General features: G+C 41.6%; 2 protein-coding genes across 2 annotated transcripts in view; one reads left to right on the forward strand and one right to left on the reverse strand.

The window, feature by feature from the left end:
• Positions 1-17,608, forward strand: part of stag1a (stromal antigen 1a) — a 42,128-nt gene extending 24,520 nt beyond the window's left edge. Inside the window, exons 2-32 of the mRNA XM_051396371.1 lie at positions 3,496-3,715; positions 4,102-4,222; positions 4,356-4,511; positions 4,797-4,893; positions 5,224-5,300; positions 6,089-6,293; positions 6,459-6,610; positions 6,774-6,847; positions 6,990-7,113; positions 7,332-7,430; positions 7,581-7,660; positions 7,822-7,929; positions 8,162-8,276; positions 8,391-8,508; positions 8,756-8,859; positions 9,604-9,696; positions 10,261-10,554; positions 10,715-10,785; positions 11,090-11,258; positions 12,513-12,605; positions 12,761-12,935; positions 13,068-13,207; positions 13,419-13,520; positions 13,638-13,786; positions 14,222-14,350; positions 14,447-14,649; positions 14,747-14,915; positions 15,024-15,140; positions 15,310-15,424; positions 15,558-15,638; positions 15,853-17,608. Coding sequence (XP_051252331.1) covers positions 3,687-3,715; positions 4,102-4,222; positions 4,356-4,511; positions 4,797-4,893; positions 5,224-5,300; positions 6,089-6,293; positions 6,459-6,610; positions 6,774-6,847; positions 6,990-7,113; positions 7,332-7,430; positions 7,581-7,660; positions 7,822-7,929; positions 8,162-8,276; positions 8,391-8,508; positions 8,756-8,859; positions 9,604-9,696; positions 10,261-10,554; positions 10,715-10,785; positions 11,090-11,258; positions 12,513-12,605; positions 12,761-12,935; positions 13,068-13,207; positions 13,419-13,520; positions 13,638-13,786; positions 14,222-14,350; positions 14,447-14,649; positions 14,747-14,915; positions 15,024-15,140; positions 15,310-15,424; positions 15,558-15,638; positions 15,853-15,876 — 3,783 coding nt within the window. The 5' untranslated portion in view covers positions 3,496-3,686 and the 3' untranslated portion in view covers positions 15,877-17,608. The remainder of the gene's footprint in view (positions 1-3,495; positions 3,716-4,101; positions 4,223-4,355; positions 4,512-4,796; positions 4,894-5,223; positions 5,301-6,088; positions 6,294-6,458; positions 6,611-6,773; positions 6,848-6,989; positions 7,114-7,331; positions 7,431-7,580; positions 7,661-7,821; positions 7,930-8,161; positions 8,277-8,390; positions 8,509-8,755; positions 8,860-9,603; positions 9,697-10,260; positions 10,555-10,714; positions 10,786-11,089; positions 11,259-12,512; positions 12,606-12,760; positions 12,936-13,067; positions 13,208-13,418; positions 13,521-13,637; positions 13,787-14,221; positions 14,351-14,446; positions 14,650-14,746; positions 14,916-15,023; positions 15,141-15,309; positions 15,425-15,557; positions 15,639-15,852) is intronic.
• Positions 17,609-18,265: 657 nt separating this feature from the next.
• On the reverse strand, positions 18,266-24,270 carry pccb (propionyl-CoA carboxylase subunit beta). Its single transcript, XM_051396388.1, has 15 exons — positions 23,993-24,270; positions 23,139-23,258; positions 22,956-23,024; positions 22,797-22,853; positions 22,482-22,595; positions 22,246-22,356; positions 21,892-22,000; positions 21,583-21,703; positions 21,389-21,470; positions 21,148-21,271; positions 20,807-20,914; positions 20,090-20,190; positions 19,439-19,537; positions 19,238-19,337; positions 18,266-19,131 (listed from the first exon to the last, which is right to left on the reverse strand). Exons 1-15 carry the CDS (start codon positions 24,236-24,238, stop codon positions 19,010-19,012), a joined length of 1,683 nt encoding a protein of 560 aa, XP_051252348.1. The 5' UTR covers positions 24,239-24,270; the 3' UTR covers positions 18,266-19,009.
• Between the last annotated feature and the right edge of the window lie 1,487 nt (positions 24,271-25,757).

Here is a 25,757-nt window from a genome sequence, read left to right on the forward strand (position 1 = left end):
CGAGAAAATGAGTAAAGGCAATGTGCATCGAGGATTATTTAGTTGTTGGTCGATAATGGGTCGGGCAGGCTCCCAGCTTTCACGCGTACTCTTTTCCCGTTCCTGTCTTTCTGTGTTGCTCAGGACTGAGAAAAAAAATATGATACAGGGACTGACTCAAATGAAGTTAGCTTCTGTCCCTCCAGACGAAGATAATCTGATGATGGAGGGACTCAGAGGTGTGTTGGGGTTCAATAAAATAGGCAGCTGAGATATAACATTCTGAAGTACAGTGGAGGTGGAGGTGGAGGTGGGGGGAGGCATCTGCAGCACTAGATAGGAGAGTTAGCAGGTGGGACAGTGGTGAAATTACATAACAAGAGCAGTCCTGCCTCCGCTTTTCGGTGCTCTGAAGCTGCACAACTGTGGCTTAAACATTTTGTAATAGCTTATTATTAACTAGTTATAAATTAGTGCTAATTATCATTCTGAAGTGTCAACAATTGGAGGAGCAATATCATTTCATCGTGCATACATTGTCTTGCATCTACATCTTGATTATTTTCAGCCAGAGCTGGCTCTTCAAATGAAGTGTTTTAGTGGGATTAATCTGCAAATGAAAATCACTCAAGATGATTAGACAAGACTAAATGAGGTGATAATTCATTAACACCACCATCTTTGATAACTGTCCTGTCAATTATACAGATTCTCTTCCCACTTCTACATAAGAGGGAGAATTTAATATTTTTTCATGTGAGTTTTTTGACAGGAATTTGTTGAGACCCTCAGATGTTTCTTAGGTGTTCTTGTCTCCACATTGTTTACCGTTACCAGGTACCCAGTGTCCCAAATCAAATGGTTCAGTTGGCTGTATTGTATCTGTGCCACTGGCCTTAGTGGGTAGACTCTGTAGTGTACAAAACAACCAGGATGAGGGAGACAATTCTCTCCTCGGCTGCCTATATATTATGTATATATATATATATTATGTATGTATATATATATATATATATATATATATGTGCTGTGGGTATTGTAAACCACTCTCACCATTACAATTGCTACATGAGTTTTTAGTATGAATGTGATTTTGGTTTTCTCATGAGTGGGTGTAGGTGAAATATTATTATTATTTTTTTTTTCTTTTTTACTTTCCTTTAAAGTGTTAATAAATTAAGTATTGCTCTTCTTTCTTTCTGTCAAAAATCTGAGAGTCTTAAATCTATTTAAATCGAAAGAGGAGAGATAAAAGCTTTGCACACAACATGTACTTCAGGGCTGGAGGTGCAAGATGAACACGGCCCTGGAGCTTTTTTTCTCTTTATTCACATTCACATCTTTGTTGATGAAACCCTTTGTATGACGCCCCACAATTTAAGGTCATATTCCTTTTATTCAAGTATTCCTGTTTCGAGCTACATCAGCTATGGAGTTATCTTTTTATTCAGTTTGTTTTCCTAGATGTCAGCCTTTGCACATTAAATTCCCCAGTTTTATTAAATATCCTTTTAATGCTGACACAGAGCTTATGTGTGCAGAAAAAAATATTTATCTTCAGGTAACATATAAAGAATCTTTTTTAAAAAGCAGGTGGATTTGTCATCTTTATTGTGGCATTTATGCAAGTTAACATTTCTGCCTTGTCCGTCCGAGTTTTCGCATGCTGTGCCACAGACGGCCGGGATTATTTCCCACGTCATTTATATGTACAGCCATGTCAGCAGAATCAGGCTTCTCGATCCTTTTGTAGGTTTAATAAGTGCACAGCAGGAATATCAAGCGCCAAAATCGATCAGAAGCTTATGTGCGTGAGAGCAGGTCAAATCCCAGCCAGTGGGCTCTGCCTGTTGAAGTTTGACAAAGGCCAACTTCTGATTTTATTTAATATTATGGCACCCAACTAGACATCATATACTGACTTTAAAAATAGAGTCTGTGGTTGTAATGATTGAAATCCTGTGTTCACCATGAGTCTCTTTCTCACAGTCTTGCTCTTTGCTCAGATGACAACCTGATTGTAGGAGAACACTGAGCCAGACAGAGTTGAGTGTGTGTGTGTGTGTGTGTGTGTGTGTGTGTGTGTGTGTGTGTGTGTGTGCATGTGTGTCTCTGTGTCTCTGTGTGTGTGTGTCTGTGTGTGTCTGTGTGTGTCTGTGTCTGTGTGTCTGTGTCTGTGTGTCTGTGTCTGTGTGTGTGTGTGTGTGTGTGTGTGTGTGTGTGTGTGTGTGTGTGTGTGTCTGTGTCTCTCAGTGTGCAGTTCACTGTGGTGAAACAGGGGGCTCTCCTGCCCCTGCTATTCCTCAGTACAAAGACTGTATTTAAATACACACTCTCTTAGCCTGCCCCCTACTGTTGCCCAGACCTACTTTCAAACACACACATATACACTCACACACACTCTGGGGAAAATACACTCTTAAAACACTTTGTAGGTGAACAGAACTGGACTGGGACTGAGCTGTGAGTTAAATGAATATTTACTGATTTTTCTGAGGCCATTTCCCCCAGTTAAAACTCAATTAAGCAGTTTGGAGAAAGACTTTGGGCAGAGGACTTTGTGGATCATACTGCCTCTTGTGGTTGAGAGTGGCATTGCTCCTCCTCTGCTCTTTGCCCTCATTAGCATATGAACAGGTCAATAACTGATATTGTAATTAACTTAGCTACCCGTCTTCTGAATGAGAATTTACCTCCAGTCTTAGCTCTGGCTGCAAGGCATTTTGGGATTGTTTCATTGAGTTTACATCATTTGTGGCACCTGGGAATTTTCACAACTCAGGAAAGGATTTCTGAAAATCATATTTATCTGTGAGCAGGTTTTGTCTAACAAAAACTGTTTTACTGTTTAACCAGAGGGCAAGTCTTCGATTCTACTTTCACAAAGTTTAAAATGCTATAATTTAATTTCACACTATAAGCTGATCTCATTCTTAATTTAATTTAAAAAAAGCATACTTTGTTTATGTAATATTGTAAATTTCTAAAAAAGAAAAACAAAAAAAAAACGGCTGTTCTTTAAATTGTTTACAACACTCCTGTGTACAAATCCTCATTAACCGTCACCACAATATTTTGCTGTTGTAGTTCTCAAAGCGGCCAGTTGGTGTCCTCCTCTCCCCATTTCCACCTCCACGGCCTGATCGCCCAGACTGAAAGATTGAACCGTCTCTCTCTGCTTTCAGTGACATTTTACAGTTGTGACACTTCGGAAACTGAGCCTTCACTCATCATATAAACTGTCAGGTGTTAAATAATGTTTTTTAAAAAAGCCCACTTAGAGCAGTTATTTGTCACAGTTTTGATTAATAAATCATCAGTGATCTGAGCCGATCACTTGACAGCATCGTTTTAATATCTAAATCAGGTTTCTGTTTAAGTGCACATGCTGAACTATTGCATAAAGTATTGCAGCAGCAGAGCACCTGTATCATTTATGCCTGTTACTGGTTGGATTTGTTTGGAAATGTATGTTTTAACAATCGTTTTCTCTCTTTCTCCGTGTTTTTGTTCCAGGAGCTGAAGAGAGTTAAGTGCCAGCAAGTTGAGTGCAGACCGTCCCGGAGCCTCTCCTCCCTGCCCTCTCCTGAACTTTCCCCCAACCGAGCAGCTGTCTTATACCTCCATCTTTGGACCTGAAACACACTCAGTCCTGAAGACACGCAAAAACAGAGTTACGCACCTCACCGCCACCCCCATTAACCAGGATGATCACTTCGGAGCTCCCCGTCCTACAGTGAGTGAAACACACCACGGAATAAGGAAATTGCATGCATTTAATGTACTGTAGAAAAAATGTATTCCTTTGAATCCCTCTAGGAGTAGTATTTTTTAGGAGTGGATATAACTGGTAACCCCTCTGCGGCCCTTAATTCAACTTTTACCCAAACCTATGTTTTAACTTTGTAAATGACTCGCATTTGTGTCTGCTCAAACCTTCAAAACACAAGTGGAGTGTGTCTGTGTTTATACTTCACTAAAACAAGTAGTTTGGTTTGCTTCCCACCCCGTAGTTCCACTGTAAAGAGCATTATCTGTCATTTTGGAACTGAACATTTAATTTGCTCTGTGGACGAATAAAAGATGAATGCATGGGAGTCATATGTGTTTTTGTTCTCTCAGGGACTCGTCCAATGAGTCTGGGGCGACAGACGCAGTGGGCTTAAGTATGAGTATGAGCGAGATGGAAGATCCAGAGGTGAAAGGCAAGAAGAAGAGAGGGAGACCAGGAAAACAAGCCCCGGTATGTGTCTCCGTCAGTGGATGCGCCGTCTGTGTTTGTGTGTACCTGGATGTATATTTTAGGTTCTTGTGTGAACAGGAGTGTTTTGGTTCTTTGTTTCCAACCTGTGTTACTGACATCTGTGTCCCCACAGACGTCCAATAAGAAGCCTCGGAAGTCACCGACAGACAAGGCTGTGGGCGTAGCGAGAGGGCGAGGGAAAGCCAACGGTGTGGCTCAACATAATGGAGATGGCGGAGACCCCGTCACTCTGTTTGAAGTGGTCAAACTGGGCAAGAGTGCCATGCAGGTGGGTGAATGTAGTTGTGTTTCTCATTTTTTAGAAGTGTCTATGCTCAAAATATAAACTTGTGAAATACATTTACATTTATATCGCACAAGATGATTCTTTTAAAAAACCTTGTTGCGCTCAACTCAAGTTTGTTCTCTTTGTAAAGAAAGTTTTCCAATGTAGAAGAAGACATTTATAAATATTTCTTTCTCTTGCTGTGTGTGTGTGTGTGTGTGTGTGTGTGTGTGTGTGTGTGTGTGTGTGTGTGTGTGTGTATGTGTGTGTGTGTGTGTGTGTGTACAGTCTGTGGTGGACGAGTGGATCGAGTCATATAAACAGGACAGAGACCTGGCATTGCTGGACCTCATCAATTTTTTCATCCAGTGCTCAGGGTGCAAAGGTAAGGCTTGTGATACTGCTGCAGCTTAGTGAAAAGGTAATTGGTTGGACTGCCTTTCTGTAGAACCTTTCTGACCACTCAAAGCGCTTTACACTACATGTCACATTCACACACACATTCATACACGGACGCAACAGCATCAGAATAAAATATAGTGTAATAATAAAAAGAATAAAAAAAGTCTTCCGTATCTTGCCCAAGGAGATGCAGCAGGAGTAGCCAGGGATCGACCCGCTCTACCTCCTGAGCCACAGCCGCCCTGACACCAGTTGTTCTGTGTGTATGTGTGAAACAACTGGAATAAATCAAACATTATTGTTCTGTAACCAGGCACCGTGAGGATTGAGATGTTCAGGAACATGCAGAATGCAGAGATCATCCGCAAGATGACTGAAGAGTTTGATGAGGTAACTGTTGTCTGCTTATTTATATTATTTATATTATTAATGTTCAGTGTCAATGAAATTGTTGTCATGTAATTGGTTGCAAATATGTAGTGCTGCATTTATAAGAATAATCCTCCACAGGATAATGAAGGCTTCAAATCGATTCTACTTTGGATTCATACTTTTATACAGAAAATGTATAAATGTTGGAAATATATATTTATTGTGGTTGCAATGTGATTTATATCACACGATAAAAGATGAAAGTCACTCCGGCCTCTCACATCAGTTTTCAGTTTTGTTTTTTTTCCCGTTTTTTTTACCAGCTCCTCACCACATGACACATTTTTGATAGAACAGGGAAGAACGAACAAATAGCAGTGGTTGAGCAGATAAAAGGAGTTCTGGTCTCCTTTATTGGTAACAAATGTTTTCTTAACCTCGACCAGAGAATCATGACGCAGCCAGGCTGAACAAAAGTGCCCATGTTACTGAAAACGAGCCCGAGCATACCCACATCTGTGTCGCTGCTATGACAACCATTTGTTTAACACCAGCAAATAACCCAACCGCCTGAAGACACATCTGATATTGCCTCTTATAAATTACAACCCTAAACCTGTTATCAACAGTCAGCCGCAAAGGTCATAGAGTTTGCGTGCTGTCTGAGCAGAAGTGAATATGATGGATGAATGATAGCGGCAGGAAAAGTGTTCGTCCTTTCCTACAAAAACCCTTCAGAGCACAGAGGCTTGAACCAGATGATTCTGATGAACGTAAATGAAGTCTCTCTCTGTTTTTGTCAACAGGACAGCGGGGATTATCCTCTCACCATGCCAGGGCCCATGTGGAAGAAGTTCCGCTACAACTTCTGCGAGTTTATCAGCGTCTTGATCCGCCAGTGTCAGTACAGCATCATCTACGACGAGTACATGATGGACACGGTGATCTCCCTCCTCACCGGGCTGTCCGACTCTCAAGTGCGAGCCTTCAGACACACCTCCACGTTAGCAGGTAGTGACACAAGCTGTATGAGCACCTTTTTATGCATTTTTATATATCATATTTTAGTTTTTTGTTTGGTACAATACATTTTTTCAAAAGATCCTGCGAGGAAATGTCTGAAGCATTTGAGTGTGTGTTTATCACTGAGCCCTATTATGTAAATCCTCTGCATAGCGATGAAGCTGATGACAGCGCTGGTGAACGTGGCGCTGAACTTGAGCATTCACCAGGACAACACCCAGAGACAGTACGAGGCAGAGAGGAACAAAATAGCCGGCAAACGAGCCAATGAGAAGCTGGAACTGCTGCTACAGAAGAGGAAGGAGGTTGGCTGGTGTTTAATGGGACTTTTCAGATCGTTGATCATTAGGAATAACAGCTGTTATCACCATTCAGCTTGTTGAGATACTGTGCTACATATTAAAATGTCTGTGAAATGTCCTGTCCACTGACTGTCTTGCCTGTAACTTGGCGTTTTTGTCCTTGCAGCTTCAGGAAAACCAAGATGAAATAGAGAATATGATGAACTCCATCTTCAAGGGAATCTTTGTGCATCGCTACAGGTACACTTTGTGCTGGTTGATGCTAAACTGCCCATTCTTAGTCCTGATGATGGTGGTGTAAAAGTTTTTGTCATGTGTTGTCAATCTTAATAATTAATAATAATAATAATAATAATAATGTGGTGATTGTACTGTTTTCTAGGGATGCAATTGCTGAAATCCGAGCCATCTGTATCGAAGAGATAGGAGTGTGGATGAAGATGTACAGCGATGCTTTTCTTAACGATAGTTACCTGAAATATGTTGGTTGGACACTACACGATAGGGTAAGCACACAGTCACGCCATCAGCTAACTGTGGTTGGTTTTTTTCTCACATTTCTTCAACACTTAGTTGATGTTTTCTTAACATTTTGGTGCACCACTACTTAATTTGATTTAATGGGTCTGATGATGTTGACACAAAAACAGAATGGTAGACCTTTAGCCACCAGAATCTGCTTTCCTTTGAGATGTTTCTTTAGCTGTCTCTCTGTCTTTTTCAGCAAGGAGAAGTGCGTCTGAAGTGCCTGAAAGCTCTGCAGAACCTGTACACAAACCGAGAACTGTTCCCCAAGTTAGAGCTTTTCACCAACCGCTTCAAGGTAACAGCCGAAAGAATGAAAGCAACAATCAGGGCTGCTTTTAAGCTGTAGACTTGAGAAATGTTTGGATTTTTATGTTTTCTGATTTCTGTTGCATTTCTTGTTATTGAGCCCAGTTCTTCCCCTGTTCAATTATATCTGTTTTGACAGGACCGCATAGTATCAATGACACTGGATAAGGAGTACGATGTGGCTGTGGAGGCCATCAGACTGGTCACACTCATCCTGCAGTGAGTAACTTTAAAGCTTTTTGCTTCATCTCTTTATATGTGAAATATATTTAGTTTCATGTAACTCTTATACTCTCTTGAAAAAAGTTATTATTTATGATACTCGTACGACACTGAGGTAAATTTTTTTTTGTGGCTCATTTGGATTATCTTTTTTCCAGGGGCAGTGAAGACGCCTTGTCCAATGAGGACTGTGAGAACGTGTACCATCTGGTTTACTCTGCCCACCGACCAGTGGCAGTCGCTGCTGGAGAGTTCTTGCACAGAAAGTGAGTACATCCTGAGATCTTCCCTATTTTATCTTATCTTGGCTTGAAATAATGCTGAACTTCATTTTTAGTTGCCCTTGTTTGTCATTGTCAACAGCTGTCAGCAGTGGTTTCTAAAGTCTCTTTCATTTGCTTCTCAGTGTATCTTCCCTCTTTTTCACTCTTTGCTTCTGTCTATTCCTCTTTACTAAATCACGCTCTCCTCTTTTCCCTCCCTCTCTCTGACTGTCAGGTTGTTCAGTCGTCACGACCCACAGGCAGAAGAAGCCCTGGCTAAGCGCAGAGGGAGGAGCAGTCCCAATGGAAATCTCATCCGCATGCTGGTGCTCTTTTTTCTGGAGAGCGAGGTAACTCTCACACTTACAGATGTGTTATTACACATGATGGAAAACGTCATGGATTTCACACAATGCCTGCAAAACCTGATCATGTACTGAGTTTTTTTTTTTCTGTGTGTGTAGCTCCATGAACATGCAGCCTACCTGGTGGACTCATTGTGGGAAAGCTCTCAGGAGCTGCTTAAAGACTGGGAGTGTATGGCTGAACTTTTGCTGGAGGAGCCGGTGCAGGGAGAGGAGGGTAAGACACACGCGCACACACACACACACACACACACACACACTCTATTCTTATTCACTCTTTAAGCCTATGAAGAGGATTTATGCTTCTCTCGTCAGGCACAGCATCACCAAAAACCAGCTAGAAGAGATGATGCAATGAAATCCTGTTCCGTGAAACTGTCTCTTAGTCTCTCTTTTCTTTCTGTTTCTGACCTTCACCGTCTCTCTCTCTCGTTTGGTTTGACTCCTTCTGTCCGTCTCTGTAGTGTTGTCAGACAGACAGGAGAGTGCTTTGATAGAGCTGATGGTGTGCACCATACGGCAGGCAGCAGAGGCGCATCCACCTGTGGGCAGAGGCACCGGCAAACGGGTAGGTCAAATATACACACTTTACATCGTTTCCACTGTCAGCATTCGCCTTGCATTGTACACGAGTTGAGTGGGGAAGGTGAGTCTGATGTAATGAGAGAGCAGGTGAATATACCTGCCAACTGAAGCCTTGAGCAATATTTAAAAATCTCTATGCATAAAATTAGTTCCCAGGAAGTCAACAGTGCTCCACTCTCTGTTTTCTGTGTTTTAATGAAGGCAAACAACAGCCAAAAAACGGATATCTGGTTTATTTATGGCATAATCATAGAGATATCAATGCAGAACACATCAAAATTCAGGTTAACTTCAGAATCAAGGATACGGATCCTCAGAGTTGGCTTGATGACCTCTGCAATAACCCTCAATCAAATAACTATATGCTGTTGAAGACACTCTTTGCTACTAGTCCTGTGTACAGAACTGATCTGTCTAAATTTAGATGTGGTAGTCATAATGTAGAATATTTACATGACTGCGTTCCAAGTCGATTTACTTTATGTTTAATATGAGATCGACTTGACATGGATCCTTATAGATTACTTTGTCATGGTTTTGACAATGAGAAAAACAGATTAGTTAAATGATACAATGGGATTAATCCAAGCAAGACACACACGTAGCAAAGAAAGACTTTTTCTAACTATATTGAGAGGACTGAAAGTTCCACACAAAATCACTGCTTTATCACCCTTTTCCTGCCGATTTTTGCATTTTACCTAAAGTTTTGTATCTGCTTGTCCAGGTGCTGACAGCAAAGGAGAGGAAGACCCAGATAGACGATAAGAACAAACTGACAGAGCACTTCATCATGGCTCTGCCCATGCTTCTGTCCAAGGTAAGTCCTTTCCTGAAAGCCAGCCCGCAGCTTGCACAGGGCCAGCAACAGACAGGCTACTGGCACTGATTAATGAGTAGGGCTGGGAGACTGATCTGTCGAAAATAATCGATCAGGCTGTTACTTATGCAGTCATGAGAAGTGTTATTGAATGTACACCACTCTGGACGAGTGTGCTGGCTAAATACTTAAAATGTATTTTACTAACTGGGAAATGCCACTACCTCCTGCTGTGACCTGTGCAATGTTCCATATTAATTACATGTATATAAAAAAAATGTATATATGTTAATTATGTTTTCATTATATCTTGTATTTTTCTATTTTATTTTAATTAAATGTTTTATTTAATGTGTATTTTCTTGTCTGTTGTGCTATATCTGGAGCTGCTGTAGCAAGTGAATTTCCACCACTGTGGGATCAGTAAAGTCTTAATCTTATCTTAGAAACGAAGTATCAGATGTTGATTGATGGGTCCCTCTTTCTCCTTTCTGCCTCTGTATGTCTCCATGTACGCTTTCTTCTCCATTTAATTCCCACCTCTCCATCTCCTTTCTCCACCAGTACCAGGCAGACTCGGAGAAGGTAGCCAACCTGCTGCAGATCCCTCAGTTCTTTGACCTGGACGTGTACAGTGCCGGGCGCATGGAGAAGCACCTCGACGCCTTGCTGAAGCAGATCCGGCTGGTGGTGGAGAAGCACATTGAGATCGACGTGCTCGAGGCCTGCAGCAAGACCTACAGCATCCTCTGCTCCGAGGAGTACACCATCATGAACCGCGTGGACATCGCCCGTTCACAGCTCATTGACGAGATGACGGATCGTTTTACGCACTCTGTCGAAGAGCTGCTGCAGGAGGTATGAGGCAAAGGACAAATAGGGAAACATTTTATTTGTAGAATCTTAAACGGGTTGCATATCAGTGTTTATACATAGGGGTGTTTTTTTTAGTGTTTAAGTGAGTAGTAGAAATAGAAGTCTGGTCTTTTTGTACTAACAGGTGTTTGTTATTCTGCAGGCTGAGGAGGCTGATGATGACGATATCTACAATGTTTTATCCACTCTCAAGAGACTCACAGCCTTCCACAAGTAAGACTCTTTCTTACAGTACCTATTAAAGGCTACAACTAACTATTATTTTCATTATTGAGTCATGTTTGATAAATTGAGAAAACAATCACTTCATTCTATATCAGAAAGTATCAGGAAATAGTCCGTTGTAAGTCGAAAGTGATGCTTTTGTTCTCTACTATCACTCAAAACTTGTGTCTCGGCTGTAGCCTTCAGAAGTTACTGTTAATCTGACTGGATAAAAGCCTCCACTAAATACATTTGATGGCTTAACTTACAGTACAGTAAACCTAATGTGTTTCCCTCTTGTTTCCTGCCTCAGTGCCCACGACTTGACGCGGTGGGATTTATTTGGAAACTGCTACCGGCTGCTGAAGGCGGGCATCGAGCAGGGCTCCATGCCGGAGCAGATAGCTGTCCAGGCCCTGCAGTGTTCCCACTACTCCATCCTCTGGCAGCTGGTCAAGATCACGGAGGGGGCTCCCAGCAAGGTGCTGGACTCACTTCATTGACAGAGCTTTAACGCTGCACGCTCACAGATCCCAGGTTTATTCTCGGTCAGTGAAGATGGCTGTGTCTTGGCAGCTGTGGCCCGGAGGGACAGGAGCTTATCTGTATTTCTGCAGAGAGCCCCCCGATTCAGGGGCTTACTTCCAATCTATCTCCTTTAACACTTAAACACCGCAGAGAGGCAGCAGATCCCAAGGCTGTTATTTTGTGTGGACTGAAGCCCAAACATCCAAGACAGTTTAACCTTTAATCTGCTCCTGGGAAATGTCCTACAGTGCAGCATTTCAAATTGAAGGATTTTTTTTTTTTAGTTCAAGTTCAATAGTTCTGCACTACAATAGTGCTACAGCAACTTAAAAACTCCCCATGTGCACATAATATATGTAACTGAATTCTCTCACTATTAGCTTGCAGCTAAAGATTATTTTCTCAATTAACTGATTAATCGTTTGGTCTATAATCGCTTTTATTTGTATAGCACACTCCACATCAATGCAAACCAAAGTGTTTTAAGCTTGACTTAAATGATTAATGGATTTTCAGAATTGTTGCTGATTATTAATTATCTACCAGAAATTAAACTTATTGTCCTACAGAGTGATCAAGTCCCACACTATGAACGAGCAGCCAATATTAGTATAAAATGCAACTGACACCTGTACATCCTTATGAAATCAATGACAGCATTGATTCCTGTCTATTTACTGTCTCGGTGGTGCAGAGATAGATGCTGCTGTATCTCATTTAAGTAGCATTTAACGCATTATAAAGGCATCACCCTTATATTTGAATTATGCAGATTACATTGATGTTTATAATGGCCTGGACTGAGGGTGTGTCAAGATAAAAAAAAAAAAACTCAATCATCATGATTGGATCAGTCTACCATGTCCCACTGTGCTCCGTGAGCCCTTTGACAGACTCCACCAGCATCAACACAAAGCGTATTGATTCCTCCGCCTCAGCGGAGTGAGTTGATGATTTATTGAAATCATTAAAGTTTGATTACTTCATTGCTGCAGTTTAACCAGGGACACACATTTAGCCTGACCAATGTTGCTGTTTAATATCGATCGAAGTATGGCTAATGGTGTGTGTGTGTGTGTGTGTGTGTGTGTGTGTGTGTGTGTGTGTGTGTGTGTGTGTGTGTGTGTGTGTGTGTGTGTGTGTGTGTGTGTGTGTGTGTGTGTGTGTGTGTGTGTGTGTGTGTGTGTGTGTGTGTGTGTGTGATGCAGGATGATCTTGTGGCTCTCAGGAGAGTGGTGAAGTCTTTCCTGGCTGTGTGCCAGCAGTGCCTGTCCAACGTCAACACACCAGTCAAAGAACAGGTAACAACACACACCTGATAGAAAAATAATTTTTAAAAAAAGGATTTCTGTATATTTCTGTTATCACAAGAAAGAGAATATTTAGTTGTCTTAGAAAGTCTTTGTTGTAAAATGAACAGATAAATTATAACACCACCTGTGTGCCTCTTTTTCAGGCGTTCATGCTTCTCTGCGACCTGCTGATGATCTTCAGTCACCAGCTGACTTCCGGCGGCAGGGAGGGCCTCCAACCGCTGGTCTTCAACCCAGACAGCACTCTGCAGAACGAGCTGCTCAACTTCGTGCTGGACCACGTCTTCATCGATCAGGACGATGAGAGTCAGAGCATGGGTGAGAGAGAGAGAGAGAGAGAGAGCAACAACTTCCTACAGGACACCAAGAGCACATTATTTGTAGGAGATCAGCTTGAAGATAGTTCAACAAATTGCCTCCTGTTCATTTAATATTTCCCTTTGCCTGTAGAGGGAGATGAGGAGGACGAGGCCAACAAGATCGAGGCTCTCCACAAAAGGAGAAACCTGCTCGCAGCTTTCTGTAAACTCATCATCTACGACATCGTAGACATGCCTGCTGCTGCCGACATCTTCAAACACTACATGAAGGTGGCTGTTCATCTGTACTCGACATTAATATTGACATCAACATAAAAAATAAGGCATAATGAAATGGATAAACATTGGAAGTCGGCTTTAGAAGATTCAGATTTAGAAGATGTTTTCTTTTAAACAAACTAAGTTTGGATGTCAAATGTTCTGGTTTTGATGCAATTGTTGATTGTTGCATGTTTTTGACGGTTTTGTTTCTCTGCCTCAGTACTATAATGATTATGGCGACATCATCAAGGAGACTCTGAGTAAAACCAGACAGACGGACAAGATTCTCTGTGCCAAGACCCTCATCCTCAGTCTGCAGCAGGTAAGACACTGATAATACAGGGTTGGACAATATTACAGCTCTACGGCTTGAAGCAGCGCATTCACTACGTTTTGAGTGCTCCTGCGTGCGTAAACACTTTGTCAACTTGCGCCGCAGCTGTTCAATGAGCTGCTGCAGGACCAAGGACCCAACCTGGACCGAACGTCGTCTCATGTCAGCGGCATCAAGGAGCTGGCCCGCCGCTTCGCCCTCACCTTTGGCCTGGATCAGATCAAGACCAGAGAGGCCGTTGCTACGCTGCACAAGTAAGACTCTGTTCTCTAGTGGGCACACAAGACTGGGCTCTGTTCTGAGACATGAAGGATTTTAAGAATGCTTTAGGTTAGAGCTCCAAGACCACGAAGAATTGGAAGGTTTGTGATGATTTTAGTGATGTTGATTTGAATCTGGACGCAGGATGCTATTGGTGACATTCCCGAAATGCCTTCTGTGCTGAAGAGAAGTAAACCAAACACACATTTTTAGATTTCAACTAAGCTGGGAAAAATCAATTCAGCAGCCAATAAATTTAAGTAGAGTTTCTCTTTAATGTATGCAAATATTTTCTGCTAGTGAGTTACTAGTTTTTCTATTTATTTGAGTTTTGGTTTCTCTCATGTTTTTTATTGTCTTTCCTTGTTTTTCTCACTCTAACTGTGTCTGTTTTTCTATTTCTAACCTTTTGCTCTCTCTCATATCAGGGATGGAATAGAGTTTGCATTTAAGTACCAGAATCCTCGAGGACCAGAGTTTCCTCCTATCAACCTGGCCTTCCTGGAGGTTCTGAGTGAATTTTCCTCCAAACTTATTCGCCAAGACAAAAAGACAGTGTAAGTACTCCATTCCATGTTTTTTTTCCTTCTCTGCCACTTAAAGCTTTCTTCATGTAATTTCAAAATAAATCAACTATGTTTCTGTCTCCTCAGCCACTCGTACCTTGAGAAGTTCATGTCAGAGTCTATGTCGGAGCGTCGGGAGGACGTGTGGCTGCCACTGATTTCCTACAGGAACAGCCTGCTGACGGGAGGAGACGAGGACCACATGTCCGTCACATCGGGCTCCAGCAGCAAGGCCGGCTCAGTCCGCAGCAAGAAGGGACGACCGCCGGTACACAAGAAACGCATCGAGGGTGAGGAGACGGACACACACACACGCACACACATACAGGTTTTTTGCGTTTGCTGCTCTGAATCTTCCAGCTGAATGTGTTGCGTGTTGATTTTCAGAGGAGAGTAGTGTTGAGGGCTCGTGGTTGATGCGCAATGACACTCTTCAGACACCGGGAGCGCTGCAGACTCCTCAGCTCACCTCAACAGTCCTCAGAGAGAACAGACCAGCAGAACACTTGCCAGACCCGGACTCAGAACCCGGATCAGAGAACGACTTTGTACACAAGTGAGTGCATACACATAATGAAAATAATGAATCCCCTTTTATTTTGTAGTTTTACCCATCACAGCTGACTGTTTTAGAGAGGATGTTTGAGCCCCTGTTTGTCTTCAGTCCTCAGATGCAGATGTCGTGGCTCGGTCAGCAGAAGATGGAAGAGGTGAACAGGAAGGACCGGACGGGCATGAACTACATCAAGTCACGCAGCAATCAGGGCGTCCGGCAGACTGTGTAAGTGTGTCAAGCCTTAAAACCCGATGACTTTATAGTCGTTTTAGTTTCATGTCAGTCCTCAGTTAAATAAGACAGTGGCCACAGTTGTTTTTATAAGACGATAAACAGATGGATGTGTGTCTTCTTTTATAATTGTGTTTTACTGTTAATGATATTTCTCGTTTAGGCGTGGGTTGATGGAGGATGACGCAGAGCCCATCTTCGAGGATGTGATGATGTCATCACGGGGCCAGCTGGAGGACATGAACGAGGAGTTTGAAGACACTATGGTGATCGACCTGGTCAGTGACGTCACTTTGTCTCACCGCATTTGATTTGCGAAATTCCACAGAAGAAATTAAGATAAATAAGGAATCCTTGCCTTAATTGATTATCTTTGTTCATGTCTCTATTTTGGCTTTTTGTCCTTCCCAGCCGCCATCGAGGAACAGACGTGAAAGAGCGGAATTAAGACCAGACTTCTTTGACTCTGCAGCGATGATTGAGGACGAGTCGGTGAGTAAAACTTTGCACTTTGAGTCAAGAAGGTGAATAAATCTGAATAAGTCAAACAAGTTAATTGATTTGTCAATTGTCACAAAATTTCCCCGTTGGCGCCCCCAAGTGGTAATCACAAAAATGACACTGGCAGACAGCGATGCATGCTGCCTTCTGCAGATATTTCCTCTTTAAGGTTGTCTAACAGTCGCTCTCTTCTCCGCTGTTCCAGGGTTTCAGCATGCCCATGTTCTGATCCGGGAAGAGGCAAAGATCCTGAGATCAGGATCCACATCAGGAGTTAACAAGAGGGAGGTGGGGGGGGTGGGGGTTTTGAGACATCTAACCCAACATAACCTGCCAATCAAACTCTTAAGAAGAAGAAAAAAACATTCTTTAAGTACTTTTCTCTTTCTATAAGACGTGATGGAAGGGATGTTTGTCGAGTGGATCTACTGATGATCCCGCTTCGGCTGGATCTCACCTGGAAGCGCGAGAGAAAGGATCGGCTCTGTTCTTTCAGGAAGGCCGGAGGATCCAGAATATTCTCCAGAATCTAGTCCGGATTATTTCCTTTCCTTTCCAGCCTGTTGGTTTTGTTCTTGTTAGCAGTAGCTCTGATGGCGCTCTGGCTGCCGGCCGATGAGTACTCGCAGTTTTTACAGCCGCCCTCCCTCCGTTACACAGATGTACAGTTGTTTGGTTCGGCTCCCGATCAGCAGCACAGAGCAGCGTAACACTCTGTACAGCTCCCCCTTCTTTTGGTGTCGCACTTCGATCCGTCTGGTTAAATCCAACTTAGAGAGGATCTCAGTACTAAATGTTCTATATCTTTGCTCTTATTACCACCCACCGACCCCTCTCCCCTCCCTCTGTTCGCCATCTGAGTCCTTGTATGTGGTGGTGCTGATGCGTGGTGTGTGTGTGTGTGTGTTGTGTGTGTGTGTGTGTGTGTGTGTGTGTGTGTGTGTGTGTGTGTGTGTGTGTGTGTGTGTGTGTGTGTGTGTAAAGTATTGCTGGTGATGATGATGATGATGATGATGATGATGATGATGGTTGAGTTAGTCGCACATGCACACTGAGGTCCACAGCCGTAGACTGACCTGGAGGAAGTGATGTAACTGTCTTGTGTGTGATGTCAAAGCAAAGCGAGTGTTGTCATTTGACGGTGATGCCACATCCCCCACCTCCTCCTCCTCTTCCTCCTCCTCCTCCTCCTTCTCCCCAACCGACCCCCGGACAGACGCCCCACCCTTTCAGATCTCGGACATGTTCTGCACACACCCTCGAGTAACAGCTTTTTGAAGTTAAAGGTTTAAAAAAAAAAGACAATAAACATATTTTGAATTCTGTAGCTTTAGTACTAAAGTTTTAAATCAAGTGTGTTTTTGTTTTTGTCTGATGTTTGTACAGCTTTTTTCTTGAATATGTATCTTGTTTGTTGCCAAATTGTGGCCTACATACTTACAGTATATTCCAGCCCCTTCCCCCTTCACCCGTAACTCATATCTAACGGTTACCAAGCTCAGATTGTTGCTGTGGGATACCAGCTTTTTAAGCGCTGTATGGTCTGATTGTAATCGTTTCACAGTTCAGTATTACAGCAGAATATCTGTTAGGTTTCTTCATCTCACAGGTCAAATCAAGTTACAGTTTTTACACTCGCCTACAGTGTTATCCAATAAGATGAAGATTTGTTGTTATCATTGTTCATATCCAGTGCAGTGATGGATCTTTCTGTCTGACAGATTTGTTTGAATGTGTTTTGAATGTTTCCAGCCATATCGTGTTTCACCACTATTTGTTTTATCAATCATTTTACCTTTCCCTCGGCTGGCTTGGCAGTCTTGTAAATATCAGAGACAATTGGATCTTTTCTGCAGTGCAGTTGACATCAGTTGCCCTAAAATGCTCTAAAAGCCTGTTTTGTTTTTTTTTCTTTTTCTGTGAACCTAAATTCTTTTTAATAAAATAAAATCTGTAATCGATTTATGGACCAGTGTTTGTATGTGCCTTTGTTTCACAACCTCAGTGTAGTTCAAAACAGCTGCATTTTCCTCAGTGTTGCCAAATATTTCACAGCAGACCATAACTGTAGAAAATGAACTGTCAAGCTCTACAAAACAATCTCAACTCAAGATCCACTTTCTGGCTTTCAAGGGTTTCATGTGATCCTCATCAGTCGTGGAACGGTAGATGTTCAAATTTTCCACAATTTTCAGCTCCTCTAATTCTCATCCACGTTGACTTGAAAGTCAAACCTGACAGTCAAAATTGTGGAAACTTGGCTAACTCAATCTGCTAAAGAGGACCATGTAATGAGGTTCAGAACAAGTGAATTAGTGAACTTTAAGTTTAGAATATTTTGTGACCCTGGTATAATCAATATTTAGTTTCAGTTGATTTAAGATGGAGGAAATGAAGCAAATGAACTGTATTACATATGAATCCTTAACTGCAGTGAACATCGTTCTTATTCTTTGTGAACAGTCCAACCACAAAATTTTGGTTGTATGTTAAATTCACATATATACTGGAAAAAGTAGCCACTTCATTAAAACCCTCTGATATTATTCTATGTCATATTTCTTTTAAAAACACAAAAAATTGACTATTGCATTGATAAAAGTAAAGAGAACGTGGTATCAAGTCCATGATTTATTTTACAAATGGCAGAGCCTGCCGGAGAGAGAGAGAAGGCACAGTTGTAAGGATGACTTTCTTGACCTTAACGGAGAACATCAAACACAGGGAGTGAGTCTGAAAGAACTACTATACACACACACACAAACACCAGAAACACTAAGAACTAAATACAGTACATTGATGACTCTGGAAACATTGTACATGGCAGCAGACTACAGTATGTTTGCACAACAACTATCGTGTTGACAGCTGCTCAACAATACGTAATCTGCCCTTTCAGATACAATCTTGTTCTCAAAATGTCCAATCATACCAACAACAGTGACCAATATGGCCACTACTGACGTGATGATTAATGTGTGTGACCACTGTATACTGTTCAATAAAAATGTAGGATTTTCCTATTAACCTATTGCTTACTGGTGTTAAAGATGTAAAGATACACATGCTGATTTTGTTTACAGAGCACCAATGTTTTCCCCAAATTTAACACACTTTATAGTTCAACACATAAGCAGTGAGTTGATAGGACATTCGGGGAACTGCTATTAAGCCCTTACAAAATCAGGGACTGATCTTTACATCTGCTTTCAGTGGAGTGGTTAAATATGACAAAAGACATCTGCTCAGTCGTTGTCACAAGGTACCACCGCAGTTCATTTGAATATGAAGTCAATAATCAGGAAAATCCCACAGCAAGTGCCTTCAGCTAGTGTCAATGTGGAAACAGTTTTGGGTGTGTTTCACAGAGGAATGTTGGCGTGTTTCTTCCAGGGGTTGACCTGCTTCTTGCTGGCCAGCACCTCCAGATCTCTGCAGATCTTCTTGCGAGTGGTCGACGGCTCGATGATGTCATCCACAAAACCTAAAACAAATATTTGGCCGGTGAGGAAGAGAAGTGTGTAATGCATTCCACTAATGTAGGAGGGCGGTATATATTTTCGCAGACCTACGAAATAATGAGAGTTTACCTCTGACGGCAGCTGGGAAGGGGTTGGCGAATTTCTCCACGTATTCAGCCTCTGCCTCAGCCTGGTTCTCTTTTCCTCTGAAGATAATCTGAACAGCGCCCTGAGAAAAAAAGAAAGATCACACACACACTGTCGAATCAAAAAGAAAGGGAAGAAAGAGAGTAAGTGAGACAAAGAGAAAACAAATGAGTGTGTTTGTACCTTGGCACCCATGACAGCAACCTCAGCTGAGGGCCAGGCGTAGTTCACATCTCCTCTCAAGTGTTTGGAGCTCATCACGTCGTAGGCTCCACCGTACGCCTGGTACACACAGACAAACACACATGCCTTGAGTCATATGTACGTGTAAAACACTTATTGGCACTTTTTCCCAGATTTAAAATACACTTCCACTTATTTTTTTTATAATTAATAGGGTTTCACTGCACATCTGAAGGACACACAGATTTTTTGTTGAAAAATAACCCTTCCAACAATGCACTGCACTGTTCATGCTGAAGAGCAGGCAGCATTTTTCAGAAAATATGTCAAGTGGAGATTAAAGCATGGAGAATGATAATGTAATGGTTCTTATGATGCCAACTCAACACCGCACTCAGTGTGCAGCTGCTTCACAGTGTATTCCAGTAAAGAGATTTATAATGGCTTTCACTGGGAATCACTGCAGTGTTGAGTTACTGTACAGTCACTTAGCTTGGTATATTCTAACATCACTACCAGCCAGGGAAAACCCTCAACTCTAAACCTCTCTGCTAATTCTACACTCTTTTCACAGATAGGACTTTCTACATCCATCTCTTCTCTTTTTACTCACACACTCACACACACACACACACACACACACACACCTACCTTTCTGGTGATGACTGTTATTTTCGGGACGGTGGCCTCTGCGAAGGCATACAGCAGTTTGGCTCCGTGTCTGATGATGCCGCCATACTCCTGAGCAGTACCTGTTGACAACCATGACAGCAGTTAATAATGGGTGTGAGCGTGCGCTGCAGGGAACGTTTCTGCTCACATGTAATGTATTTCACCTAATGCATGGGTCATAATATTGCCAAGTCAGCCGATATTTATGGGTATCCTAGTTACGATACCTAGCTCACTCCCATACTAAAACATGTTAATAGGAATGTAAAGATATATTGCAAGACAGTTTAATCAATATAAGTATGTGAAGATTCAAATTACACATTTTTTATACATTTCCTCAGAAATAAAAAAGGATTCTATAATTTGGTTAAGAAAATAAGAGAAAATAAATTGTCATAATTTGTCTTCAATCTCATTTTGTTACAAATATTATACTGTGAACCCAGTATTACGAATTGTATTAAATTGTGAGATTACTGTATCTATAAGCTTCTTATTCATTTTCCATGAGCTGAGCTCTTTTCCTGCTTTTTGTGCAGGCAGATTGTTCCATCCTGGTAACTGTATTATTCATGGCAGCAGGGAGACACACTAGAGAATCATCCGTCAATAGCCTAACCCGATTAAGATGTAAACTAGAGCTTTATTTACAGCACAAGTGTATATGCACTGTGTGAGATTTTCAAAGAATACCTGGCAGGAAGCCCGGCACATCCACGAAGGTGATGATGGGAATATTGAAAGCATCACAGAAGCGTACGAAGCGAGCTCCCTTCACTGAGGAGTTGATGTCCAAACAACCTGATAAACAAGACATAAATTAAGGATTTAAAAGCACAACTAAAAACACATCAGAGTAGATTACTAATTAACAATTTCCAACTTATTTTTTCCCATCATGCTCTTTTTGGGGCACGGTTAGTTTGCATATATTTTTTTAATAAGGTAAATTACGCTTTTCACATAACACTAATACTTTTGCACTCTTACTTTTTTTTTTTTTTTTTTTTCTTCTCACTAGTTGTTTTACTTACCAGAAGCCACTTTGGGCTGGTTACCCACAATGCCTACAGTGCGTCCATTCATGCGGGCAAATCCCACTACAATGTTTTTGGCGTAGTTGGGCATGATCTCAAAGAAGTCCCTCTCATCCACTATCTGAACAGACATATGAACAAAGGAAACCTTTACTACTTGCAGAAATTAGATGACATATTATCGTATTTTTTTTTTGTGTGTGTGTGTGTGTGTGTGTGTGTGTGTGTGCACACATACTGTTTGAATGATGTCCAACATGTCATAGGCTTTAGTTGTCTCAAACGGGACGATGGTGTCCAATGAAGGTACCAGACGGTCGCTGAAAAGAGGAACGAGATATCAGACATGAGTTGAAATAAAAACCGGTATCCTCCCATTAAGAACGGGTTTATTGGTTGTTCTGTAAAATGGAGGTAAAGGTGATTGGTTACCTGGGGTCGTGGCTCTCCCTGATGGGGGCAGGATCCTGGTTGCTTAGCGGCAGGAAGTTGAAGAACTCTCGCATGTTGAGTAAGGCTTCAACGTCATTCTCGAATGCATGGTGGGCCACACCTGAGAAAAAGACACGGGACACTTTTTAGGACCTAAAGACGAAATTTGAAGAAGCTTCTACAGCTGAATGTTTACATGACAACAACCTTGACATTGATTTGGAAGTGGAAGCATTTAAAAAAAAACCTCCTCAATAAATCACCACAAGATAATCAGGAGTGATAAAAGCTTTTTACACGCAAACTAACCGGACACGGTGGTGTGCGTTTTGGCTCCGCCAAGCTCCTCTTGAGTCACGTCTTCGTTGGTGACAGACTTCACAACATCAGGTCCTGTGATGAAGAGGTATGAGGTGTCCTATACGCACACACACACGCACACACACACAGATGTCAGGCTAATGTGAGTGAGAATGCAATCGTAGAGACAGGACTATGTGAATAATTGTGTATCACCGCCAAAATTAACTACATTTGTAGAATTCTGACTCTAAAACATTTGATTTTGGATGTCTGCTGATGCTACAAATCAAATGAAGTTTTGATTATTACTAGATTACTAATTATAATAAAAAATTTTAGCTGTATTGGCGCAGCCTGTACCTTGACCATGAAGGTGAAATCTGTCAGGGCCGGGGAGTAGACAGCACCTCCTGCACAGGGACCCATAATGAGGGAGATCTGAGGGACGACTCCTGAAGCCAAGACGTTCCTCTGGAAAAAGAAGAAAGGTGTTGTTTTCACTTTTTCCATTTACAGTGTCCAAAAAAAACCCCAAACATCAACTATGTGAATTACAGAATGTTAATATGCCAAGGCTCTTTAAAAAATAACCATACCAAGAATATATCTGCATATCCGGCCAGAGACTCCACTCCTTCCTGGATCCGAGCACCTCCAGAGTCGTTCAACCCGATCACCGGGGCTCCAACTGTCATGGCCTGGTCCATAATCTGAGCAGAGAACATTTAAACATTGTAAATTTACTATTTGAAAGGTCTGAGATCAAACAGGAAGAACCATTGACAACACCCACAAACATGAAGAACATAAAACCCCGTCATTGTTGAACCATTTACTGAAAGAAAAGACATGTTTAACACCACTGTTCAGGCATTTATACACGCGCTCCTCAGTATCTCAGCTGTGTTTACCTTACAGATCTTCTGTGCATGAGCTCCAGACAGACTGCCCCCAAACACTGTGAAGTCCTGAACACAAAAAGGGCAAGACGAAGAATATCATACAGGTGAAACCATGCTGTTGTGTACTACCACAATGTAGGATTCTTAAAGTATAATTAAACATTGTACCTGACTGAATACGTAAACCAGCCTGCCATTGATCCTGCCTCGGCCTGTCACAACGCTGTCACCCGGGAACTAAGACAAGAGAAAGAAAAAGATACTATGAGGATAAAGACTTCAAATCCCCAGAAGAAGCAAGTGGATAAACATGACGTTGCAGAGGTCACTGGCATGTGTACGACCTGTTACCTTGTTACTATCCTGCTCCATGCCGAAGTCGGAGCAGCGGTGCTCCACGAACATGTCCGACTCGACGAAGGACTCGGGGTCCAGCAGAAGCTCCACTCGCTCCCTGGCTGTCAGCTTACCCTGCAAACACATAACACCAAGTTACATGTACCTGAGCGAACACTTTAACCAGCAGAGTCTTCGCCATATCCTTTACACTGCGGAAGCTATCTCTTTAGCTTTTGTTGTATTTGTGTCCATTGAAGCCAATGTTGTATATCATCTAGGGCTGCTTTATAATAGTATAAATTAAAAATGCAGTTTCTCCCTGTTCCCTGCAGAAAAAAACACCACAACTGTACTTTAATATCATCATATATCTTCAATGTTTAATCATTATCACCCATTTCTGTATGTATACTGCCTACATCCATGGATCCATATACAAAACAGATTGATGATAACCAAGGAACTTTATTATTATACTGAAAATATATCATAATACAGGTTTTAATATTTGTCCATCACATTGGGCTGACACACTGGACACTGGGATTGACAGTTTCAGATGTTGCCTTGCTCAAGGGCACGGGAGATCAACAAGATGGCTGTTTTCCAAAGCATAAGGCAAAGTATCTCAAGTGCCACTAGCAAGGAAGTTTTTTTTTAATGTCACTAATAAGTGTGTGAGGGGGCAACAAAACAACAACAACACTGCAGCTCCAGCAGCAACCACTGATCCAGAGCCCTTGAGCCAGGCATTACACACCTCAACCAATCCAGCTGTCAGTGTATTTTAAGGGCTTTAAGTTATGAAAAAAAAATATGCTTGTGTAAAAGCAGAAAGAAAGAGAGTAAATATTAGCTGACTTTACCCTTTTGTGTTGTGCATCTATTCTCTTCTGACCTCCCCCGACCAGCGCCGCCGTCCGTTTCTTGTCAATCCTCTCCTTAACGGACAAATGGCTGACAGAATACCAGCGACAGTCCCGTCGTAGGTTCGTCTGCGGCACCGCAGCCGCGACGGCGCCATGTTTCACCGGCGCCAAGCTCCTGAAAGATGTCCTCAACCCGTTTATCAATCCGCAGCTGCTTCGAGCCACACTGAAAGCCGCCATCATTGCCCCTGCGTGTTCTCGGGTGACAACGGGCGGAAATGAAAGACAGAGATTTGAGCCAATAGCGAACGGGGGGCGAGCTCGAACAGCCAATAGGAAAGAAGGAATTCGTAGTCAGAGCGGGTGGGCGGGACCTAGAGGGTATCAGTTCTCCTGTAGTTCATCGTCGCCTGTAAGCTGAAAGTCAAGAGTTTAGGATCTCTTTGCCCTGAGTTTAGCTTGTCAGGAAGAACTTCCTCTCAAATTGGGACTTATCTTGCTGGTTGGATGTTCTAAATACCAGACAATGCCATAACCCTTCAAAGTATACACAGGAATATAATCATTTAATCTGTAGAGCTTGTTAGGGTACCCGGGGTTAAAGCTGCCTGACAGGTCAAACACAGGGCATTTTTATCAAGGTAGTTTACAAAGTAAATATTGTATTTAATTTCTTAGACAACCCTGTTTATAGAAAATAATATGTTGCCCTCTACAGCCTTATGTAAGACGTGTTAATTAAGGCTAAAACAGACATATCTGCATATTAGTGAGGTTATATAAGCAGGACAGGAATTGTAACCTATGAGAAAAGGTGTTCTAATAATTGTGATTTATCAAATAACTGCATTTTATTCTATTATCTGGGATAAGTGGGGTCTTATGAACCACTACCTCATCTGGATGCCCCTGAAATAAACACTTACCAATGTTTATGAATTAAATATAACAACATTCTCAATTATGCCTGAATTCATTCTGCACTGAAGAATAGTGGGGTTCAGAGATAGAGTTAGATTGAGTCATTAAAATAATAATAATAATAATTAGTTAATTAGTTTCCAGTCTTTAATAAATCATAATATGAGACTTTTTTTTTTTTTTTCATTCTTGGCCTTGGGAATAGTATTTTAACAAAATAATCTTAAATCAAGGTCCACCTGCGTGAGAGGAGAGTTGAGTAAATGGACCTTCTGTCTATTATTAAACTTAAACTATTAAACACCGGAGTAATTGTTAGGCTAGTAGTCTATATCAAGTTATCCTCAAAAAGTGGATGCTGCACAAACTTTTCCAAACGTTGTTATATTAATAGATCTGATAATTCAGTAAACAACGTATAGTATATTTTGCACCATTAAAAACGTTTTTTATTTTCTCTATAATAGTAGCAACCACAGAGTCACACCATCACATGCAACTTGATCTTCATCATTCTAGGTATTTGTTGTTAATGTGGACACATATGCAGTTTTACCCCTCGGCTGTGGTCTTAGTGCTGACCCTTTCAAATATTTATTTATTTAACTTAACACAAAAGGGAATAAAAGCTGATGAAAAGACTCCATCGTTATTCTCTCTCTATTCATCTTAAAATAAATAATTAATTAATTGCTGTCAGAATCAGAATTAAAAATACTTTACTGATCCCTGAGGGGTTGTTACAGTTGCTCATGGTGCATACACAATGTTAAAGAAGATAAATACTATCATAATACAATATCTAACACAATATATAGAGAAATAGAAACTTATATATAGG

This window comes from Dicentrarchus labrax, unplaced genomic scaffold, assembly GCF_905237075.1.
Source record: "Dicentrarchus labrax unplaced genomic scaffold, dlabrax2021, whole genome shotgun sequence".
Taxonomy (NCBI): domain Eukaryota; kingdom Metazoa; phylum Chordata; class Actinopteri; family Moronidae; genus Dicentrarchus; species Dicentrarchus labrax.

Bases quoted from the DNA above. Each gene is read 5' to 3' on its own strand.
- pccb (XM_051396388.1), bottom strand. From the start codon at position 24,238: ATGATGGCGGCTTTCAGTGTGGCTCGAAGCAGCTGCGGATTGATAAAC. The intron at 23,259-23,992 runs GTAAAGTCAGCT...ATGTGTTTGCAG, and splicing joins TAGATGCACAACACAAAAGG to GGTAAGCTGACAGCCAGGGA. The intron at 21,272-21,388 runs GTATGTGTGCAC...ATGTCTGTTCAG, and splicing joins TGTTGGACATCATTCAAACA to ATAGTGGATGAGAGGGACTT.